Raw genomic sequence first — 19,437 nt, 5'->3', positions numbered from 1 at the left:
CCTTCATTTCAGTTTTATGTGATTTGGTCTTTTTGTGTTTGTTTCCAGAGTTTGTTCATGTCCAACAGGCAAAAAATTGAGCTGCAGACTAATCTCCTGAACACAGAGTGGTCCAAGCTCAGGATTCAGGCCATTCCTGTCTCAACCTTTAGTGGATCTCTGGCAAATAAGACGGTATGTTCTCTGATGAAACAAGAGCAATCATGAGTGGGCTCATAATCCATGCAGTATGGAAATATAGCATTATCTTTCTGTTCCCACATGCTGTTGAGTTTTACTGAATTGCATTCATTTTCCCTGAGCTGAAACAGCCTCTGCATAAGATTATAATTATCTCAAAGAGTTCTTCAGAGCATAGTCATCTGCAGCTCACCTCTGGTCCTCTTCTAGATGTGTACAGTGGAGTTTGGCTTCCCAGGATTTAATTCTCAGGCCATTTCCATGAAACCTCTGTCTACAGTGGCAGGGATCCCATTTATGTACTCGTGGTCACCACTGCAAAACAACTTCATGGTATGATATGCCATTTTGTCAGTGCTACTATTTTTATCCTCACAGTTGATCAGTTATTTATGACTAACGTGTAATTGTATTCGTTAAAAGGTTTGAGGCACTTGGAAACAGCTAAAGTTATGGTGTTGAAAGGAGCAGCATCATATTAAAATAGTTTTTTGTTTTCTAGGTAGAGGATGAGACATTCCTCCACAACATTCCCTACATGGGTGATGAGGTGCTTGAACAGGACGAAGCCTTCTTGGAGGAGCTCATCGACAACTATGATGGTGTACATGGTGACAGAGGTGTGAGTTGTATGAAATACTGTTTTAAGCAGTGCCTTTAAAATGTATATACTTGCTGTGATTCTTTTTTCACATTTACCTAATCTACAATGACAGCAGCAAATGTCTAGCAATATGTTTCTACCAGCTTTGCACATGTAAAGACTGAACTTTTTTCCCATTCTTCTTTTCAGAATAGCTTAAGCTCAGTTAAATTGGATGAAGAGCATCCATTGGGCGGCACCTGAATGTGCTTTGATGTGAACCATTACATTGTAGATTTAGTTGTTGTCCTGCTGGAAGGTGAACTTCCACCCTAGTTTCAAATCTTATGTGGCCTCCAACAGGTTTTCTTTTTGATTGCCCTGTATTTAGTTACATCCATCTTCCCATCTACTCTGACCGGCTTACGTTCAGGGTTGCATGCAGTGTTAGTTTTTTGTAACACATAGCATTTCATTTGTAGACCAAAAACTTACATTTTTAATCTGAACAGAGCACACGAGTTTGCTGCATCCTTTACATAGCCTTTGGCAAACTACAGTGCAAATGAAAAAGTTGACCTGTCAATAGATTCTCCCACCTGAGCTGTGGATCTCTGCCTCTCCTAAAGAGTTACCATAGACCTCTTGGCTGTTTCTCTCATGAATGCTCTGCCAGTCTGTCAGTTCAGGTGGATGTCTGTGTGTTGATGTTGTGCAGTTGTCACATACTCTTTCCATTTTAGGATGGTTTATTGAGAGTGCTCCATAAAATACACAAAGATGGGGATATTGGATTATAACCCAACCCTGCTGTAAAGTTCTTCTCAGCTTCATCTCTGACCTGTCTGCTGTGTTCCTTGGTCCTCATGATGCTACTTATCCTTTAATCCTCTCTAACAAACCTCCGAGTCCACTGAAAAACTGTATTGATCCAAATGTATGGATTCGATTTAATGAGATTATTTACTAATTAGTTGATGTCTGAAGACAGTTGGTCACAAATCCACACCATAGTTAAATATATGTTTTCCCTACAATTTCAAGCATGCACCACTTTATGTTGGTGTATCACACAATATGTGGAAACGTTTAAGGTTTATAAAAACTTTTGCAAGGCATTTTATATATATATATATATATATATATATATATATATATATATATATATATATATACTGTAGATGTATTTCATGTGAATTAATAGAACTTATTTTATTTTACTGAGTATGCATGAACAGTTACTTAAGACAATTAAAAAATTCAGTTTTCACAGTTTTTGGGTTTTACATTTTGTCCCAGAGGGTGGGTTCATCAGTGACGAGATCTTTAAAGAGCTCGTGGATGCCTTGAGCCAGTATTCTGACCACGACGAAGACGAAGAGGAGGAGGCAGGGGTGACAGCAGCAGAGGTTACAGTGAAGAAAGAGGAAGAGAGGATGATGAGGAGCTCAGTGGAAGGCTCAGAAGAGACTAAAGCTGGAACATTAATCAGGAGAAAAAGGAGAGGCACTACTGAGGGTGAGTCTCTGTGTTTGGAGTGCTTCAGCGTGAACAAGGCACATACTGTTCTTCTTTTTTACACTGTGCAGCTGCCACAAGGTCGCCCTGCCACAGCAGCTTTTGAACCGGCATTGTTGCTTTAAAGCTGCCCTTGTTTTCCCTTGTTTGAGGGAACTTGTTTGTTCATGACACTGATATGCCCTGACTCTTGTTACAGAGCTGTGCTTGGATTTAGTGGAAACTACACACTTTGCCAACACTTAGTGAAATGGATCCACTCAACATGCATGTATAAGGATGCTATTAAATTAAAGATTACAAGAAAGTACGTCTATTAAGAACAGTTTTGTTATTACCAACTGGCCTTTAGAATTGGGGAAACTATCTTGTTGCAAAAAGTTTAAACGCACATGTTGCATAATCAGTGTTTGTGCATCTGTATCAAAACCTGATGTTTGGTCTTATCTGGATCACTGTGTAACACTCCCTGCTTTGTTTCACAAAAGTGAAGGATGTGTCCAGCAGCCAGAGGATCCCGAACGATAAGATATTTACAGCCATCGCCTCAATGTTCCCCTACAATGGCACTACGGAGGAGCTGAAAGAAAAGTAAGAAAAGTGTAGACAATTGGGATCTATTTGCACCGTGATCATTAGTCTGTTGCTTAGTGTTCACCATGGAGATGTAAGCAGCTACAGGTGAAATAAGAATGCATGGTTCCTCTCTCAAAGGGTAATTGCATCAGGATCTGAAAGAGCTTAGAAACTTAGAAGAAACATCTACAGTCCTGTAAAAACATATTTGGCCCTTTACAAATTTGTTCTGTTTTTGCTTGTTTTGTCACTTACAATCATGTGAAAAAGTTTGGACACCCTACGACAGCCTGTATGGAAATTCAAGCATAAAAAGTCAAGCGTCATATAATGATCAATGATCATGAAAATAAATTTTAATATCAGACAAAGATAGGCCAAAGAAATACCAAAAATAATGATTTCATTTATTAAGGGAAATAAAACTTTCCAAAGCCATCTGGCCCTATGTAAACGTAATTACCCCCTTAACCCACCAACTGGTTGTGCCAATCTTGGTGGCAACAACTGCCATCAAGCTTTTGTCTCATCAGTTTTTACAGTTGAACTTTACCATGTATAAAGGTTTTATCCAGTTTCTTGTTTCTGTTAAATCACTCATTACGAACTAACTTTAACTTAGGCAAGTGAAGGCTGCAGAGGTTCAGATGTTGTTCTGGGTTATTTTGGGTCCTCTTAGATGAGTTGTCAAAGCACTCTTAAAAGAATCTTGGTAGGCCAGTTACCCCTGAGAAGGTGTGTCCACTCTTTTTGGTTTCCACCATTTGTGGATAATGGCTCTCTCCTTTTAGAAATTTCTTTATTTCACCCCTTCCAGACATAACAGATTTCACTGACTTTTTTTCTTATCTGTTCTAAGTTAGATCTTTAGATCTAGGCATATTGTGTTGGTTTTTTAGATCTTCATGTTGATTGACTGGTCCACTTTTTTAGCCTTTAAATACATTTTGTTGTGTATTTGGAGTCTGTAGGAGTGGAGATAAGTTGAATTTTTGTCTCTTCAAGTGTTGCGGAGATATCTTTATATTCTTTTTGGGTCATATTTTTCAGTCTGTTCAGTTTTTTCTGTCATCTGTTATGTTTTTCCAACTGTTACGTCACAGTATTTGCTGCAGAACAGCTATAAAGGTCGTGCCATATTTATTTATTGCTGCGATTTTGCAGTCCAAGCTCAAGTATGCCTACGCTGAAAGAGGATAAGTTCGGTTCGGTTGTTGGGTGTATTAACCCACTCAATTCATTACATTGTCCTCCAGCATCAGAACCTCTTCGTAGTGCCTGGTTAAATTTTTTTTTTCATGGAAATCTACCCAGATCTGTAGGGAAATTCCTTTTTTTCCCCCACTTCAAGGACGAGTACTTCAGCAGCCTCCACCAGTATCAAGAAGGATTTGCTGAAAGACTTCATGTGATTAAGAGGTCAATTCTGTCTATGGAAACTACACAGCAAAGCAGTAACCTGCAAATACAGGTCCTTCTCAAAATATTAGCATATTGTGATAAAGTTCATTATTTTCCATAATGTCATGATGAAAATTTAACATTCATATATTTTAGATTCATTGCACACTAACTGAAATATTTCAGGTCTTTTATTGTCTTAATACAGATGATTTTGGCATACAGCTCATGAAAACCCAAAATTCCTATCTCACAAAATTAGCATATTTCATCCGACCAATAAAAGAAAAGTGTTTTTAATACAAAAAACGTCAACCTTCAAATAATCATGTACAGTTATGCACTCAATACTTGGTCGGGAATCCTTTTGCAGAAATGACTGCTTCAATGCGGCATGGCATGGAGGCAATCAGCCTGTGGCACTGCTGAGGTCTTATGGAGGCCCAGGATGCTTCGATAGCGGCCTTTAGCTCATCCAGAGTGTTGGGTCTTGAGTCTCTCAACGTTCTCTTCACAATATCCCACAGATTCTCTATGGGGTTCAGGTCAGGAGAGTTGGCAGGCCAATTGAGCACAGTGATACCATGGTCAGTAAACCATTTACCAGTGGTTTTGGCACTGTGAGCAGGTGCCAGGTCATGCTGAAAAATGAAATCTTCATCTCCATAAAGCTTTTCAGCAGATGGAAGCATGAAGTGCTCCAAAATCTCCTGATAGCTAGCTGCATTGACCCTGCCCTTGATAAAACACAGTGGACCAACACCAGCAGCTGACACGGCACCCCAGACCATCACTGACTGTGGGTACTTGACACTGGACTTCTGGCATTTTGGCATTTCCTTCTCCCCAGTCTTCCTCCAGACTCTGGCACCTTGATTTCCGAATGACATGCAGAATTTGCTTTCATCTGAAAAAAGTACTTTGGACCACTGAGCAACAGTCCAGTGCTGCTTCTCTGTAGCCCAGGTCAGGCGCTTCTGCCGCTGTTTCTGGTTCAAAAGCGGCTTGACCTGGGGAATGCGGCACCTGTAGCCCATTTCCTGCACACGCCTGTGCACGGTGGCTCTGGATGTTTCTACTCCAGACTCAGTCCACTGCTTCCGCAGGTCCCCCAAGGTCTGGAATCGGCCCTTCTCCACAATCTTCCTCAGGGTCCGGTCACCTCTTCTCGTTGTGCAGCGTTTTCTGCCACACTTTTTCCTTCCCACAGACTTCCCACTGAGGTGCCTTGATACAGCACTCTGGGAACAGCCTATTTGTTCAGAAATTTCTTTCTGTGTCTTACCCTCTTGCTTGAGGGTGTCAATAGTGGCCTTCTGGACAGCAGTCAGGTCGGCAGTCTTACCCATGATTGGGGTTTTGAGTGATGAACCAGGCTGGGAGTTTTAAAGGCCTCAGGAATCTTTTGCAGGTGTTTAGAGTTAACTCGTTGATTCAGATGATTAGGTTCATAGCTCGTTTAGAGACCCTTTTAATGATATGCTAATTTTGTGAGATAGGAATTTTGGGTTTTCATGAGCTGTATGCCAAAATCATCTGTATTAAGACAATAAAAGACCTGAAATATTTCAGTTAGTGTGCAATGAATCTAAAATATATGAATGTTAAATTTTCATCATGACATTATGGAAAATAATGAACTTTATCACAATATGCTAATATTTTGAGAAGGACCTGTAATGCTGACATGACAACACACTTTATTTTATACATATTTATTTTAATTTGAATATTATTATTACATAAACAGTTTAGCATTGTTTTTGCCATTTCTGTCTTGTTCCTGTGGCACTAAATAATTGTTGTCAAACTACAAAAAAGGCTAAAGCGGAGTGCTCTTTGACCTGGAGGGGGGCGTGGTGTGAAGTGCCTCAGTAGCATTTAAAGAGATTGCACCAAAACAAGTTGCTCCCAAACGCACCTCAGAACAGGATTAAAAGAGGGGCCTGTAGAGAAACAATAACAAGGAATTCAGACCAAAGCACTGCAGTTCTACTTTATATAGACCACAACTGTGAAAAGGAAGGATTTAAAAGCATGATTTGTCCCCTTTATGTGATTTGTTGATTCTGCCAGCCTGCCAGTGATCAGGCCTGAGTGTAAATAGTGAAACTGAAGCCAAAAGATGTGGTTAATTACAAGTATTTCATGATTTAACAAGGCGGAAAATTATGTTTTACCTTGCGTGAGGTTGTTTTGGACAGCATTTCCTCCCTAATAAATTAAATTATGATTTTAAAACTGCATTTTGTATTTACTCAGGCTATCCTTGTCTAATATTAATAGTTGTTTGATGATATGAAACATTTAAGTGTGACAAAAAGCAAAAACAGAAGAAAGTTGTAAGGGAGGAAATACATTTCCATGGCACTTTATGTAATTTTTCAACATCTTCACATGCTGTTCCCTAAATATTTGACATGTTATTCCCATATTCTTTACAGGTACAAGGATCTACTGGAGCCACCTGGCCCAGTAAAGCTTCCCCCTCTCTGCACCCCCAACTTAGATGGACCTTTTGCAACGTCTGTGCAGAGGGAGCAGTCGTTGCATTCCTTCCACACGCTCTTCTGTAGGCGTTGCTTCAAATACGACTGTTTCCTCCACCGTAATAGCCCTTTCTTTGTTTCATTTAAGACTTGAATAAATATATTATGATTGCAGTTTTTTAATACAATTTGCATTAAATATTGCAATTCGTGCAGCAGGTAGTGAGAATGCATTGTCTCTATTCATGAAGCTTTTCATGCAACACCCAATGTTTACAAGAGGAAGAGTAAGGAGATCCGCATTGAGACTGAACCATGTGGGGATGACTGCTTCCTGTTACAGGTATACCCAGTCCATGCATTCTGTACTCAGAAATATGTTCTATATCTCAGTGCTTATTGTGTTTTTCCTATCACCACTTAATTTGTACAGAAAGGAGCTAAAGAGTTTGTGGTTCGCAATATGTTACGGTCGCAGAGATCTCGGAGGCGACGGAAGCAGCAGAGACCCACCAGTTCCAGTGGTTCTGGACCAACTGGGTCTGCTGAGGAAGGCAAGGAGGGTGACAGTGACCATGAAACCACCTCCTCCTCAGGTATTCATTTTGTCTTGCCTAAAAGAGGTTTGTTCTGTTTCAAAAAAGCTGAAAAAACTCCATAATTTCAGTCACTCTGAAATAAATGTGATAATGTGTTTGTATCTAAGCAGTTAAAGTTGTGTGTCCTGTGGGTTTGCACAATGCAGACACAATGAACACAACCATGAAACCTGATGCACTGAGTCATTGAGTAGATGCATCATTTACCATAACCTTCCCCCATTTTTCAAGTTTCTGCGTGATTGTGTTGCCTAACTAGCTGCTCCCCATCTGAGAAAGAAACATTTGGTTGCATATTGCAGCTTTCAGGTCACATCCTGCTTTCTCCTCTCACATCATCTCCCAATGTCAGCTGTCTGCTGCCAACTAAAATAAACCAACCAATATTGCATGAATCATCTTCTACATAAACCCAGGCTTGTCCTCCTCTGCTTGGTTTTCTTTTCCTCTTTTTTAACTTTCTGATTACATCTTGATGTAGAGAGCAGAAATAGCTAAATAAGTGAACTCTCCTCTGGCTTTTTGTCTTCTTTTTCACCCTGCATCTCTCATCTCCCATTAGTTCCTCCCTTAAAGCCAGTGCGGGAAATTGCTGGTGCTTAGCCAGTGACTCAGCAGACTTTCTCACACAAGTAAAGATAATGTGGAAAAACTGATTGTTAAGCAGACGGATGCAGAGCATGAAGAAGCTGGAGCACGTGGCCACAGCAGTGCTCCATTCAGCCTGTTGCCAGGCAACATTCATTTCTCTGCCTTGTCCTCTGGATGGGAAGAGCATCAGTTTTGAATATCTAAAAGCTTCCTTCAAATATGTGTGTCTATGGAAATGCAATAGGATTGTCCAGTAATGGCAGTTAATAGTGTCTAACCTTCCATTTATGTGTAATTTAATCTCAGTATGAATCCAGTAGTTCCATGAAGGCCTCAGAGGTGCATTAGAGAACATTAGTGATCAAACGGCATCAGCACCAAGGACCACACCAGACATTTCACGCATAAAGTTGTGGAGAGGTTTAAAGCCGGGTTTGGTTATAAAACAACATCCCAAGATTGAACATCTATGTTCAATCTATTTAAAAATGCTGAAAGTCACATTTGTAGATTGCTGCAAGCCTTGAAAACAAGTTTACAGTGGACACAGCAAGCAGGTGAAAGAAAGTGATCCATTAAGATGAGACCAAGATTGAGGTCTTTGGCCAACATGTGCAACACTATGTGCGAACATGGTGAAACATGATGGCGGCAGCATCATGTAGTGGGGAAGCTTGTTTTCAGCAGGGACATGGAAACTCGGCAGATTTCAAAGAAAGATGGATGCAGGTCAACAAAGAGAACCCCTGGAAGAAAACTTGTTAGAGGCTGCAAAACAAATTTGTGATTGGGTGAGAAGTTCACCCTAAACATACAGCTGGAGCTACAATTTAATGGTATAGATCAAAGAAAATTCACCTTTTAGAATGGACCAGTCAAAGTCCGGCTCTATTTCCAATGGATAATCTTGGTACAAGATTTGGCAATGTTTGTTCTGAGATGCTTTCCATCTAATTTGACAGAACCCAAGCTCATTTGCAACAAGGAATGGGCAAAGATCTCAGTATACAGTTCTGCAAAGCCGGTTGAGACATACCCCAAAAACTGTTATTATAATGAAAGTTGGTTTTACAAACTATTAACTTAATGTTTTTTAAAGGCAGGCAAGAGTTTTAAGCTCTTTTCCAAAGAGAATGAAACGTTTTTTTCTTGTCTGTTTAGAAATCCATGTTTTTGTCGTTGTATGTGTGTGAAACAGAGGGGAATTCACGCTGCCAGACTCCAACCAAGCTGCGTCAAGGGGAAGATGAAATGGACCAGCAGGAGTGCTGTGTGGTCCAGTGGAGTGGGGCCGAGGAGTCACTCTTCAGGGTGCTACATGGCACATATTTTAACAACTTCTGCTCCATTGCACGTCTCATTGGTACCAAGAACTGCAAACAGGTAAAGGTTCTAAACATGCATGCTTAAGAACCATATACAGTTATGCGAAAAAATTTACATATCCCAATAAAAATTCAGTTTTATTAGGAAATGTTCATTTCAAAGAGATTTTCTCCAATACATTTTGCATCCATCACAGTTTGTATGAGGTTGTTTTCCTGGAATGTTGTATTTGGTTTATGCCAAACATGTCCTCTGTTCTGGTGTCTAAATAATCCCTTTTTATTCTATTGTGTCCAAAGAACGTTATTCCAGAAGTCCTGGTTTTTTTTTTGTGTTTTCTGAGGCAAATTTCAGTCTTATTTTTCCACCTATGCAGTTTCTCTCTGTATTGTATAGACAGGCACTTTTATTTCAGCAATAGCAAACCCTAACATGGCATTTTACGGTTGTGGAGACTTCTTTTAGCATCTCACTGTCTGCTTTCAGGGTGAACTTTCCTGGACAGACAGACTTGAGTTTTGAATTTCCTCCACTATTTTCTGTACGGTGGAATAGTTGATGTCAGGATATTCTGAGACTTCCTATAACCCCTTACCAGACTCGAACGTTGTTATCGCTGTTATCTTCTTTCTAAATGCCTCTTTTGATCAAACCATTGTGTTTGCTCTCACCTCTACAATCACGAGCAAACCAAATAAAATGTTTAAAATTTAAACAAGGTAATCCTCCTTCAAAATGTTGATGATATTCTATTCATGTGCACCTAATGTGATACTCTTGTGTGTAAAATCTTTGCTCTTTTATTTTGGAACTAATTCTTTAGGTGCCCTTGTTTAATCCTCACCAGAAATAGCATTTTATTACATTTTACAGAACTTTTTAAGGTCTTTGAATTTTTCAATATTATTAAAATTGGTGTTAAATATCTATATATCAAAAATGTTAGTAAGGCTGTTTTAGGGATTCCTATTTTTTTCACATGACTGTTTGCTGGATACGTTTCAATGTAGCAACTTAACATTTCAAAACAAATAGCATTGCCAGATTATCAGTTGTAGCTCAGGGTTTCTGGAGAGTTTTGTGCATGTTTCTGATGAAGTGACTTTAACTAAAGAACAGTTGTGCAGAGATTTGTTGAATTCGAACCTAAATTAAGATTCAGCTAAAGTTGATTAAATAAACATCATCTTACCTTAACTGAGCTCCGCTTTCATGTATCTCAAATTATATTCCATTGTAAAGTTAATTGTGTATATATGTACATTTAAAAATATATTATTTATTACTGAGAGCAAAGTGTACTGGAGTCAAATTCCTTTTTTGTCTGTACAAACTTGGCAATAAAGCTGATTCTGATTTTGATTCTGATTTATACAGCACATCTGAAATGCTTTAGCAGAACAGGCAAAGTACATACATAAAATAAAGCCAAGACAAATATAACTGAACAATATACTAGCATCTAACATTTGTGGGTTACTAGAAATTACCCAACAAATATATATATTTTATTATTTTGGATAAAAAGGACATGTGTTTTGTTTAGATACAGAGTGGAAAATATACTACTGATTTTTGTTATATTGCCATCAGTTCCTGTGTGATGACACATGCATATTGAGGTTGTGGTTTTATGGTGTAGCTTAATCGGGCTGACTAGAGGAGCGTATGGCATGTGGCCCCATAAACAGGAATTCTTACCAGATGTGATATTTCTTGTAGTTACACATGTCTTGAGAGAGGCCATATCTGCTGTCATTTTAGTGTCTGATGGGCTGCTATTAATAATTTTTTCTTTGTATTATTTGTTTTATCAGTAGTCCTGGAACAGTGTCGACCCATTTCAGAGACATTGATCCAGCCTCTTTATTTCATATCCAATCCTGGAGGCCCCTTCTTGTCTAAAAGCTGCAGATTCCGTATTGGACTGTCATAGCTCTGCTGATATGCAGAAGGTCCCACCCACAGCTTCACTCCGTGAAATGCTAAAGCCAGCTGCACTGTTATGTGTGTCTATGTCCTGGGGAAGAGGCCAAATCTGGGCTTTGGCAGCCAGAGGTGGTTTGTGTGTGTCAGTGTGTGTGTGTGTGTGTGTGTGTGTGTGTGTGTGCAGGATATACTCTTGCGTCTGCTCTCAGCGCTCTGGTTTTGAAAGCAGAAGATGGAGCAAAGCAGAACATTTTGTGACAGATGTTTTTTTCAGTTTACACAGCTTACACAATGTCATTGCTATGAGGACAAAGTTGTTGTAACTGTGTGTATGTGTGATTGGTTTGTAGGTTAACATGGCTGTTATTGACCTTCCTCTCAGGTCTACGAGTTTGCGGCAAAAGAGGTTCTGATCCACCGTGTCCCTTTGGTAGATGGAGACATCTCGCCCCAAAAGAAGAAAAGGAAGCACAGGCAAGCTGCAATAGTGTTCATACCCATTGAACGTGTCCACATTTTCTTAGATTTCAAACACAACCTGATATGTAATTTATTTTTATTTTATGTCCTAGACCAACACAGGGTAGAGCATACTTGACAAATGGAGGGAAAATGATACAGGATACGTAGCCTTGTTTAATCTGATACCCCTAAATAAAATCAGGTGCAACAAATTGCCCTTGAGCAGCACTGTTCAGTCCATCATCTATGAATGGAAAGAGTATGGCATAGATGATGCACCTGCTCTGTCTCTTTGTGTTTAACCCTGCCTCTCTCCTAGACAAAGCAACTGAAGGAGGTATTCCTTCAATAGTTGCTACTGCTGGTTCGGGGCTTGAATTTTAGCTGTGTGTCTCCCTTAGATGAAGCCACTAAAAGAGCTTTTTTTGCCATTATTTTTACCATTAATTCTATTTTATCACAGAGAAAGTTCTTCTGGGCCGGTGCTTCTGTATTTTTTATCTTACTAATTTGGATTTTCATTCGGTCTGCTGAAGGTTTCACCCCTTTAAATGGGAGTCTTTCCTTTATAATGACGCCACCAACATGTCCAGTATGAGGGATGACGGCAAAGTTTACAAATTGATGCAATCAACTGTACACTGTCCCTACATGCTCATTCAGGTGGAGTGATAAGTCAGTGACCTCATCCAATCGGCTGGGTTTCTTTAGATAGAATAGGTTTGACCAACAAACATAATAAAATGAAATTGACTGCATTGTTTAATAACTAAGATTAAATTGCAAAGTATGTAACAGACTTTTAATCTGTCCTTATGATTGGACTGAATAAACCGTATATTTCTGTATATAAATCTGTTTTGTAAAATGCCTTAAATTGTTTGTTGTTGCAGGTTATGGGCAAAGATTCAGCTGAAGAAAGGTACATTTATCATAAATTTTAGATTAATACATAACTGATCTAGACCACTTAGTACAGCTTGTAGTGTTGGTTTTTCTGCTTTGTTCCCGTGTTGCTCCAGATAACTCCTCCAATCAGGTGTACAACTATCAGCCATGTGACCACCCTGGCCACCCATGTGACAGCTCCTGCCCCTGTGTGATGACCCAGAATTTTTGTGAGAAGTTCTGCCAGTGTGGACAGGAGTGTGAGTGTCACCTTTTGCTCTTCACCTGTCACCAGTTTGTCAGAAAATTTGTGTTTTTATTTCTACCTCTCACAAACGGTTCCTGCAATTCAGTCTACTCTTCCAGGTCATAACCATGATAATGGCTGAAAGCTGTTGTTGTGTTTTTAAGCCCCTCTAGTCACAAGGAGCAGACCTGCAGAATGTTAAATGACTGCAGTATTCTGGCAGTGGCCAGAAAAGCAAAGCATCCTCTGGTGGGAATAGGAGGTTCTATGTTTACTACAGAGCTGCATTTACAATTAGGCTTTTACTACAGCAGGAGTGCCCCAGAAGAGCTTTTCTCCAAATGGCCACATGGTGGAGGAATTTGCTTTGCAGTTTGCCCTCGGAGGGTTAACAACAGATAAAGAGAAGGACTTGAAGTTAACATTTTTCTATGGCTTGGAAAGAACCTTTTTTTCCCTCACTTGTTCACTCTCCCCCCTCCTCCATGTTATGCCGCCTTTTCCCGTAGCAGAGAAGCACCCAGCCAAACAGGAAGCAGCCCCACATCTGTGTGCTCCATAGACTTGGAGAGGAATCAAAGGGATATCACAGGCTCTGAGCCTAATATACAGCATCATCACTATGAGTCAAACTCTTCCTGCCTGAAAACGCCTGATACATAAATCCCAGAGGGGGAAGGAATAGAGGATTAAAGAGCACCACAAAGAGAAGAAATTATGTCTGAGCTTCTCGTTATGGACAGTCTTCTCTTCTGAATAAAACATTGGGTTATTATTGCTCGATGTTTTCCTTCATATGCCCGGAGGGTCAGCTGCCATGACGTTGATCTTTCAGTCCACCACATCCCAAAGTTGATCTGGTGACTATGGGGGCCATAGGCGTACAGTGATCTCATTGTTTTGTTCAACAAACCAGTTTGAGATGAGTTGAGCTTGATCCCATGTTATTGTGCTAGACGTAGCGATCAGGGCTCAAGAATGTACCAAAATATCCCCCACACCATTACGCTACCACCCCCACAGCCAGAACCGATACACAGGAGGAACAGATGAATGCTTTCAGATGGTTTACATCATATTTTGACCATACCATCTGAATGTTGCAGCTAAAACCGAGACCTACTGGACCAGACAGCCTCAGTTACCTGTTTTCAGCTAACAGGAGTGGCAGCTGTGTGGTCTTTTGCTGCTGTAGCCTCTCTGCTTCAAGGTTTGACATGTTGTGTGTTCAGAGATATTATTTCGCATTCCTCGATTGTAACAAGTTTTTTGGAGCTCGTGTTGCCTTTTGTCATCTCGAGCCAGTCTGCCCATTATCTTCTCACTTCTGATATCAACAAGGCATTTTTGTCCACACAACAACCGATTACTGGATATTTTCTCTTCTTTGGACTATTCTCTGTAGACCCAAGAAATGATTATGCATGAAAATTCAAGTATCTCAGTAGTTACTAAAATACTCACAAAATTACCACAGTCAAAGTCACTTAAATTCCCTTTTCTTCACCCAATGTTTTGCAGGCCAGAACCGTTTTCCAGGCTGCCGATGTAAAACCCAGTGCAACACGAAACAGTGTCCGTGCTACCTGGCTGTGCGGGAGTGTGACCCAGATCTCTGCATGACCTGCGGAGCTGCGGACCACTGGGATAGCAAAGTGGTGACCTGTAAGAACTGCAGCATCCAAAGAGGCCTCAAAAAGGTTCATCAAATTGCCAGAATCTAATGATATCGGTCTGATATTTTGATGTTGTGCACCATGAAAGTAATCTTCTACATATGGCTTCTTTTTCAGCACTTGCTACTAGCTCCGTCAGATGTTGCTGGTTGGGGAACATTCATCAAAGAGCCTGTGCAGAAGAATGAATTTATCTCCGAGTACTGTGGAGAGGCATGTCGATGCAATATGATATCATTTCCGTTTAATTGGTTTAATTATTTACAATTTCTTTGGATTTATTTAATTCTTACTAAGTTTTCTTTCATTTCTACCTGCAGCAGATCTCTCAAGATGAGGCAGACCGACGAGGAAGGATCTACGACAAATACATGTCAAGCTTCCTTTTTAATTTAAACAACGGCAGGTTTTTCCTTTTCTTGCTTGTATTACAAGACATTTTATTTAAATTCATTAGAAAATGCTTAATGGACTGTTCAGGATGTTTAAAGATTATAGTCAGTTAATATCTTATTTGGACAAAATAAGGCTGATGGCATCTTCTTTTAGTGTATATATGTACACTGCTCAAAAATATAAAGGGAACACTCAAATAATACATCCTAGATCTGAATGAATGAAATATTCTCATTGAATACTTTGTTCTGTACAAAGTTGAATGTGCTAACAACAAAATCACACAAAAAACATCAATGGAAATCAAATTTATTAACCAGTGGAGGCCTGGATTTGGAGTCACACACAAAATTTAATTGGAAAAACACACTAGAGGCTGATCCAACTTTGATGTAATGTCCTTAAAACAAGTCAAAATGAGGCTCAGTATTGTGTGTGGCCTCCATGTGCCTGTATGACCTCCCTACAACACCTGGGCATGCTCCTGATGAGACGACAGATGGTCTCCTGAGGGATCTCCTCCCAGACCTGGACTAAAGCATCCGCCAACTCCTGGACAAGTCTGTGGTGCAACATGACGTTGGTGGATGGAGCGAGACATGATGTCTCAGATGTGCTCAATCAGATTCAGGTCTGGGGAACGAGCGGGCCAGTCCATAGCTTCAATGTCTTCATCTTGCAGGAACTGCTGACACACTCCAGCCACATGAGGTCTAGCATTGTCCTGCATTAGGAGGAACCCAGGGCCAACCACACCAGCATATGGTCTCACAAGGGGTCTGAGGATCTCATCTCGGTACCTAATGGCAGTCAGGCTACCTTTGGCGAACACATGGAGGGCCATGCGGCCCTCCAAAGAAATGCCACCCCACACCATTACTGACCCCCTGCCAAACCGGTCATGCTGAAGGATGTTGCAGGCAGCAGATCGCTGTCCACGGTGTCTCCAGACTCTGTCACGTCTGTCACATGTGCTCAGTGTGAACCTGCTTTCATCTGTGAAGAGCACAGGGCGCCAGTGGCGAATTTGCCAATCCTGGTGTTCTCTGGCAAATGCCAAGCGTTCTGCACGGTGTTGGGCTTTGAGCACAAGCCCCATTTGTGGCCTGCTGGAGGTCATTTTGCAGGGTTCTGGCAGTGCTCCTCCTGTTCCTCCTTGCACAAAGGTGGAGGTAGCGGTCCTGCTGCTGGGTTGTTGCCCTCCTACGGCCTCCTCCACGTCTCCTGGTGTACTGGCCTGTCTCCTGGTAGCGCCTCCAGGCTCTGGACACTACGCTGACAGACAGCAAACCTTCTTACCACAGCTCGCATTGATGTGCCATCCTGGATGAGCTGCACTACCTGAGCCACTTGTGTGGATTGTAGAGTCCGTCTCATGCTACCACGAGTGTGAAAGCACCACCAACATTCAAAGTGACCAAAACTCGTATTCGTCGTCTTCCGCTTTATCCGGGACCGGATATAATATCGTTGTGCAAATGAAATAGACAACAGGGGGAAATCTTTGGTGATTAGCAAGACACCCTCAATAAAGGAGTGGTTCTGCAGGTGGGGACCACAGACCACTTCTCAGTACCTATGCTTTCTGGCTGATGTTTTGGTCACTTTTGAATGAGAATATTTTATTAATTCAGATCTAGGATGTGTTATTTGAGTGTTCCCTTTATTTTTTTTGAGCAGTGTATATATAAATCCAATTTAGTTGGTTCTGGGCACAGAAGCTAATGGCTAGTCTGAGGGGGGCCAAGGCCCAAGAATACTTCTTCTGTCCTAGAGTAACTCCAATCTCACAGCAGTAGTGATATATTCAGATGCTAGGTTTTGAAACTTTAAACTATCATTAGGTATGCATCAGTTTTTTTTTTTTACACAGAATCCGATGATTATTTAGACAGAAACAAGAGGTGGGAGGTAGTGTGCCACCAACTATTTTCCTGTCTGAAACATTTTCTGAGAATGAAACATGATGCGTTTCTAGTCAGAGTAATTATCAAATAGAAAAGTCAAACAATGCGTCAATCCATCCATCCAACAGATTTCACTTAAATCACAATACTATTTTTGCTTTTTACACCGCATTTACACCGTTACTCTCATGTCACATGGTTACCATGACCAGAAACACTTTATTTGCTCTGCTCTCAGTACATGTTTCTCCCAGGAAGATCATTGGTGGCACACCACCTCATACCTCTATTTCAAACGTAATTAATCATCAGTTTCTGCATGATTAAATTAAATTACCAATGCAAATGTTACAACAGTTTAATGGTTCTTGAAAAGGCGCTCACATAAACCACCATCGTATTTTTGAGACTGGGCTTTATTTAAGATAGTAAAAATCCACTTTAGTCTCGGCCCCTCTTGGACTCAGCCCCTGGAACTACGCAATCTGGATTTATATTAAAGGAAGAACCCAAGAAAGTTATATTTTGCTGGTATGATATGAATTACTTATAAACTTTTACCTGAACCCCACTTCAAAAAACCTGAACTAACCCTTTAATGTTGTCTCTGCAGATTTTGTAGTGGATGCTACACGAAAGGGGAACAAAATCCGATTTGCAAATCATTCAGTTAATCCCAACTGCTACGCCAAAGGTGAGTTTTCATTTACAGAGTGAATTCCCAGTTTTCTAAAGACATTTTTTTGCTGATGTCATTCTTACCGCCAATGCAGTTGTGATGGTTAATGGAGACCATCGCATCGGAATCTTTGCCAAGCGAGCTATCCTGCAGGGGGAGGAACTTTTCTTTGACTACAGGTAGCTTTACTGGCCTTTTTGTGACTCCCCATCAATTAAAAAGTAAAGTTAGGGAAAAAGGCTAAAGCATATTTCAATGTGTTCAATTACTTACTTCTTAATTTAATTTGTTTTACTGTTTCTTAATGTTTCCACACACAGATACAGCCAAGCTGATGCTCTGAAGTACGTGGGAATAGAGAGGGAGGTGGACCTGACTTAGCTTTGTTATATCTCTGTACATTATGCAAGCTTTTCCAGCATACATAATGTAGATCAGTAAAATGCATGTGCTGTCCTTTGACACATCATCAACTAAACATGTTAGCCCAGTGCTTTAGCATCAGTCAGAAGATATTCCTGTTCAGTCACTTAGTATTGTGGATCATAATGTTATACCCTGACTGCTCCACTGAAAAGCTAGCAGCATTAACACATTTCTGTCGTGAAATAAGCTCATTTTTATCAATGTTCTGTAAAAATAGGCAACTAGATGAAAAACCGACTGACTGAATGTAACTTTGTAGATGGCAAAGAGCGGGTCTTACCTCGAGAAAATTCTAGAATTGGTACTCAGATCATTGTATATACAGCAGACATATAAACTTCATCAGACCATGGTAATAAAATAAATTGTGAGTGTCTTCCTTTAACATTTAAAAAAGTGCCAAAATATTCTTCACCAAAAAGCTAAAATAATTTGCATGTGAAATGTTGCATAATTGCCAGAGAAAGGTTATGACATAAGAAAAAGCTAAATTACCAGTGTTATTCCACACATTTAGGACACACCCATGTGAATGTAGCCTACAACTTACCATGCTTTTTGTGAAGTCCATATTAATATACAGTACCTTGCAAAGGTTTTCACTCTGCTTCAACTTGTTCACATTACATTACACTACCACGTTACAACCACAAACTTCAATGTATTCTATTTGGGTTTTATGTGACAGGCCAATACAATGAAGTGAATTGTTGTGGAAAGAAAATGATTTTGTTTTATACAAATACGTATCTACAAAGTGTGGCAAGCATCTGTGTGCAGCCCCTCTAGTCAATGATGCAAGGACTATTTTTCACTGCAGTAACACCTGTATGACCTTTGGGGTATGTCTCTACCAGCTTTGCTCACTTAGAGACTGATATTTCAGCCAATTGCTCATTGAAAAATAGCTCAAGCTCTGAGACTGGATGGGGAGGATCTTGAACATAAATATTTAGGTTTTACCTATTGTTTACAACTGGCTTTAGGTCAGCTGAAAAGTAAACTTTCACTAATCTCAACTCAATATTTTTGATCTTTTCATCTTCCCATCAGTTCTAATGAGCTTCCCTATCTCTAACGAAGCATAGCATCCCCACAGCATGACACTACCACCACCATGTTTTACAATGTGGACAGTACACTGAGGGTGATGTGTTATGTTAGTTTTCCTCCACACAAAATGTATTGCATGTAGGACATTGGTTGCAATGAATTTTATTTAGGGGCATCAGATTAAAGAGGAACATATGAACACCACACTTTTATTTTTATAAACATATTTTGACAACCATCTATCTTTGTCCTTTCACTGTACAGTTTTACACTACTGTGTATTGGTCTATCAAATAAAATCACTATAAAACACATTAAAGTTTCTGTAAAATTAAAAATTCAAAAATAAACCACGAGGAATGTGAATACATTTGCAAGGCACTGTAAACTTATCTCTGAAACATTGAAAGCATGCTAATTTCAAATGAGATCTCCCCGAGATGAACAACATGGAGGTTAATGCTGTGTACAGTGTATGCCTATAAAAATAAAAGTTTAACTTTATACTTTA

The 19,437-nt window shown here is 40.1% G+C and overlaps 1 protein-coding gene across 1 annotated transcript in view; it reads left to right on the top strand.

Moving 5' to 3' along the window:
• LOC124863422 (histone-lysine N-methyltransferase EZH1-like) overlaps positions 1 to 19,437 on the top strand; it is a 23,758-nt gene extending 4,321 nt beyond the window's left edge. The window contains exons 3-20 of the mRNA XM_047357787.1: positions 49 to 174; positions 391 to 513; positions 683 to 800; positions 2,063 to 2,281; positions 2,770 to 2,872; positions 6,703 to 6,866; positions 6,999 to 7,090; positions 7,181 to 7,343; positions 9,136 to 9,320; positions 11,575 to 11,666; positions 12,548 to 12,576; positions 12,677 to 12,802; positions 14,311 to 14,489; positions 14,583 to 14,678; positions 14,786 to 14,867; positions 17,382 to 17,462; positions 17,542 to 17,626; positions 17,768 to 19,437. Of these exons, the coding sequence (XP_047213743.1) occupies positions 49 to 174; positions 391 to 513; positions 683 to 800; positions 2,063 to 2,281; positions 2,770 to 2,872; positions 6,703 to 6,866; positions 6,999 to 7,090; positions 7,181 to 7,343; positions 9,136 to 9,320; positions 11,575 to 11,666; positions 12,548 to 12,576; positions 12,677 to 12,802; positions 14,311 to 14,489; positions 14,583 to 14,678; positions 14,786 to 14,867; positions 17,382 to 17,462; positions 17,542 to 17,626; positions 17,768 to 17,828 (2,124 nt within the window). The 3' untranslated portion in view covers positions 17,829 to 19,437. The remainder of the gene's footprint in view (positions 1 to 48; positions 175 to 390; positions 514 to 682; positions 801 to 2,062; positions 2,282 to 2,769; positions 2,873 to 6,702; positions 6,867 to 6,998; positions 7,091 to 7,180; positions 7,344 to 9,135; positions 9,321 to 11,574; positions 11,667 to 12,547; positions 12,577 to 12,676; positions 12,803 to 14,310; positions 14,490 to 14,582; positions 14,679 to 14,785; positions 14,868 to 17,381; positions 17,463 to 17,541; positions 17,627 to 17,767) is intronic.

Source organism: Girardinichthys multiradiatus, chromosome X, assembly GCF_021462225.1.
Source record: "Girardinichthys multiradiatus isolate DD_20200921_A chromosome X, DD_fGirMul_XY1, whole genome shotgun sequence".
NCBI classification, from domain to species: domain Eukaryota; kingdom Metazoa; phylum Chordata; class Actinopteri; order Cyprinodontiformes; family Goodeidae; genus Girardinichthys; species Girardinichthys multiradiatus.
The sequence above is the reverse complement of the archived record's forward strand: the minus strand, read 5'-3'. Positions and strand labels throughout refer to the sequence as shown.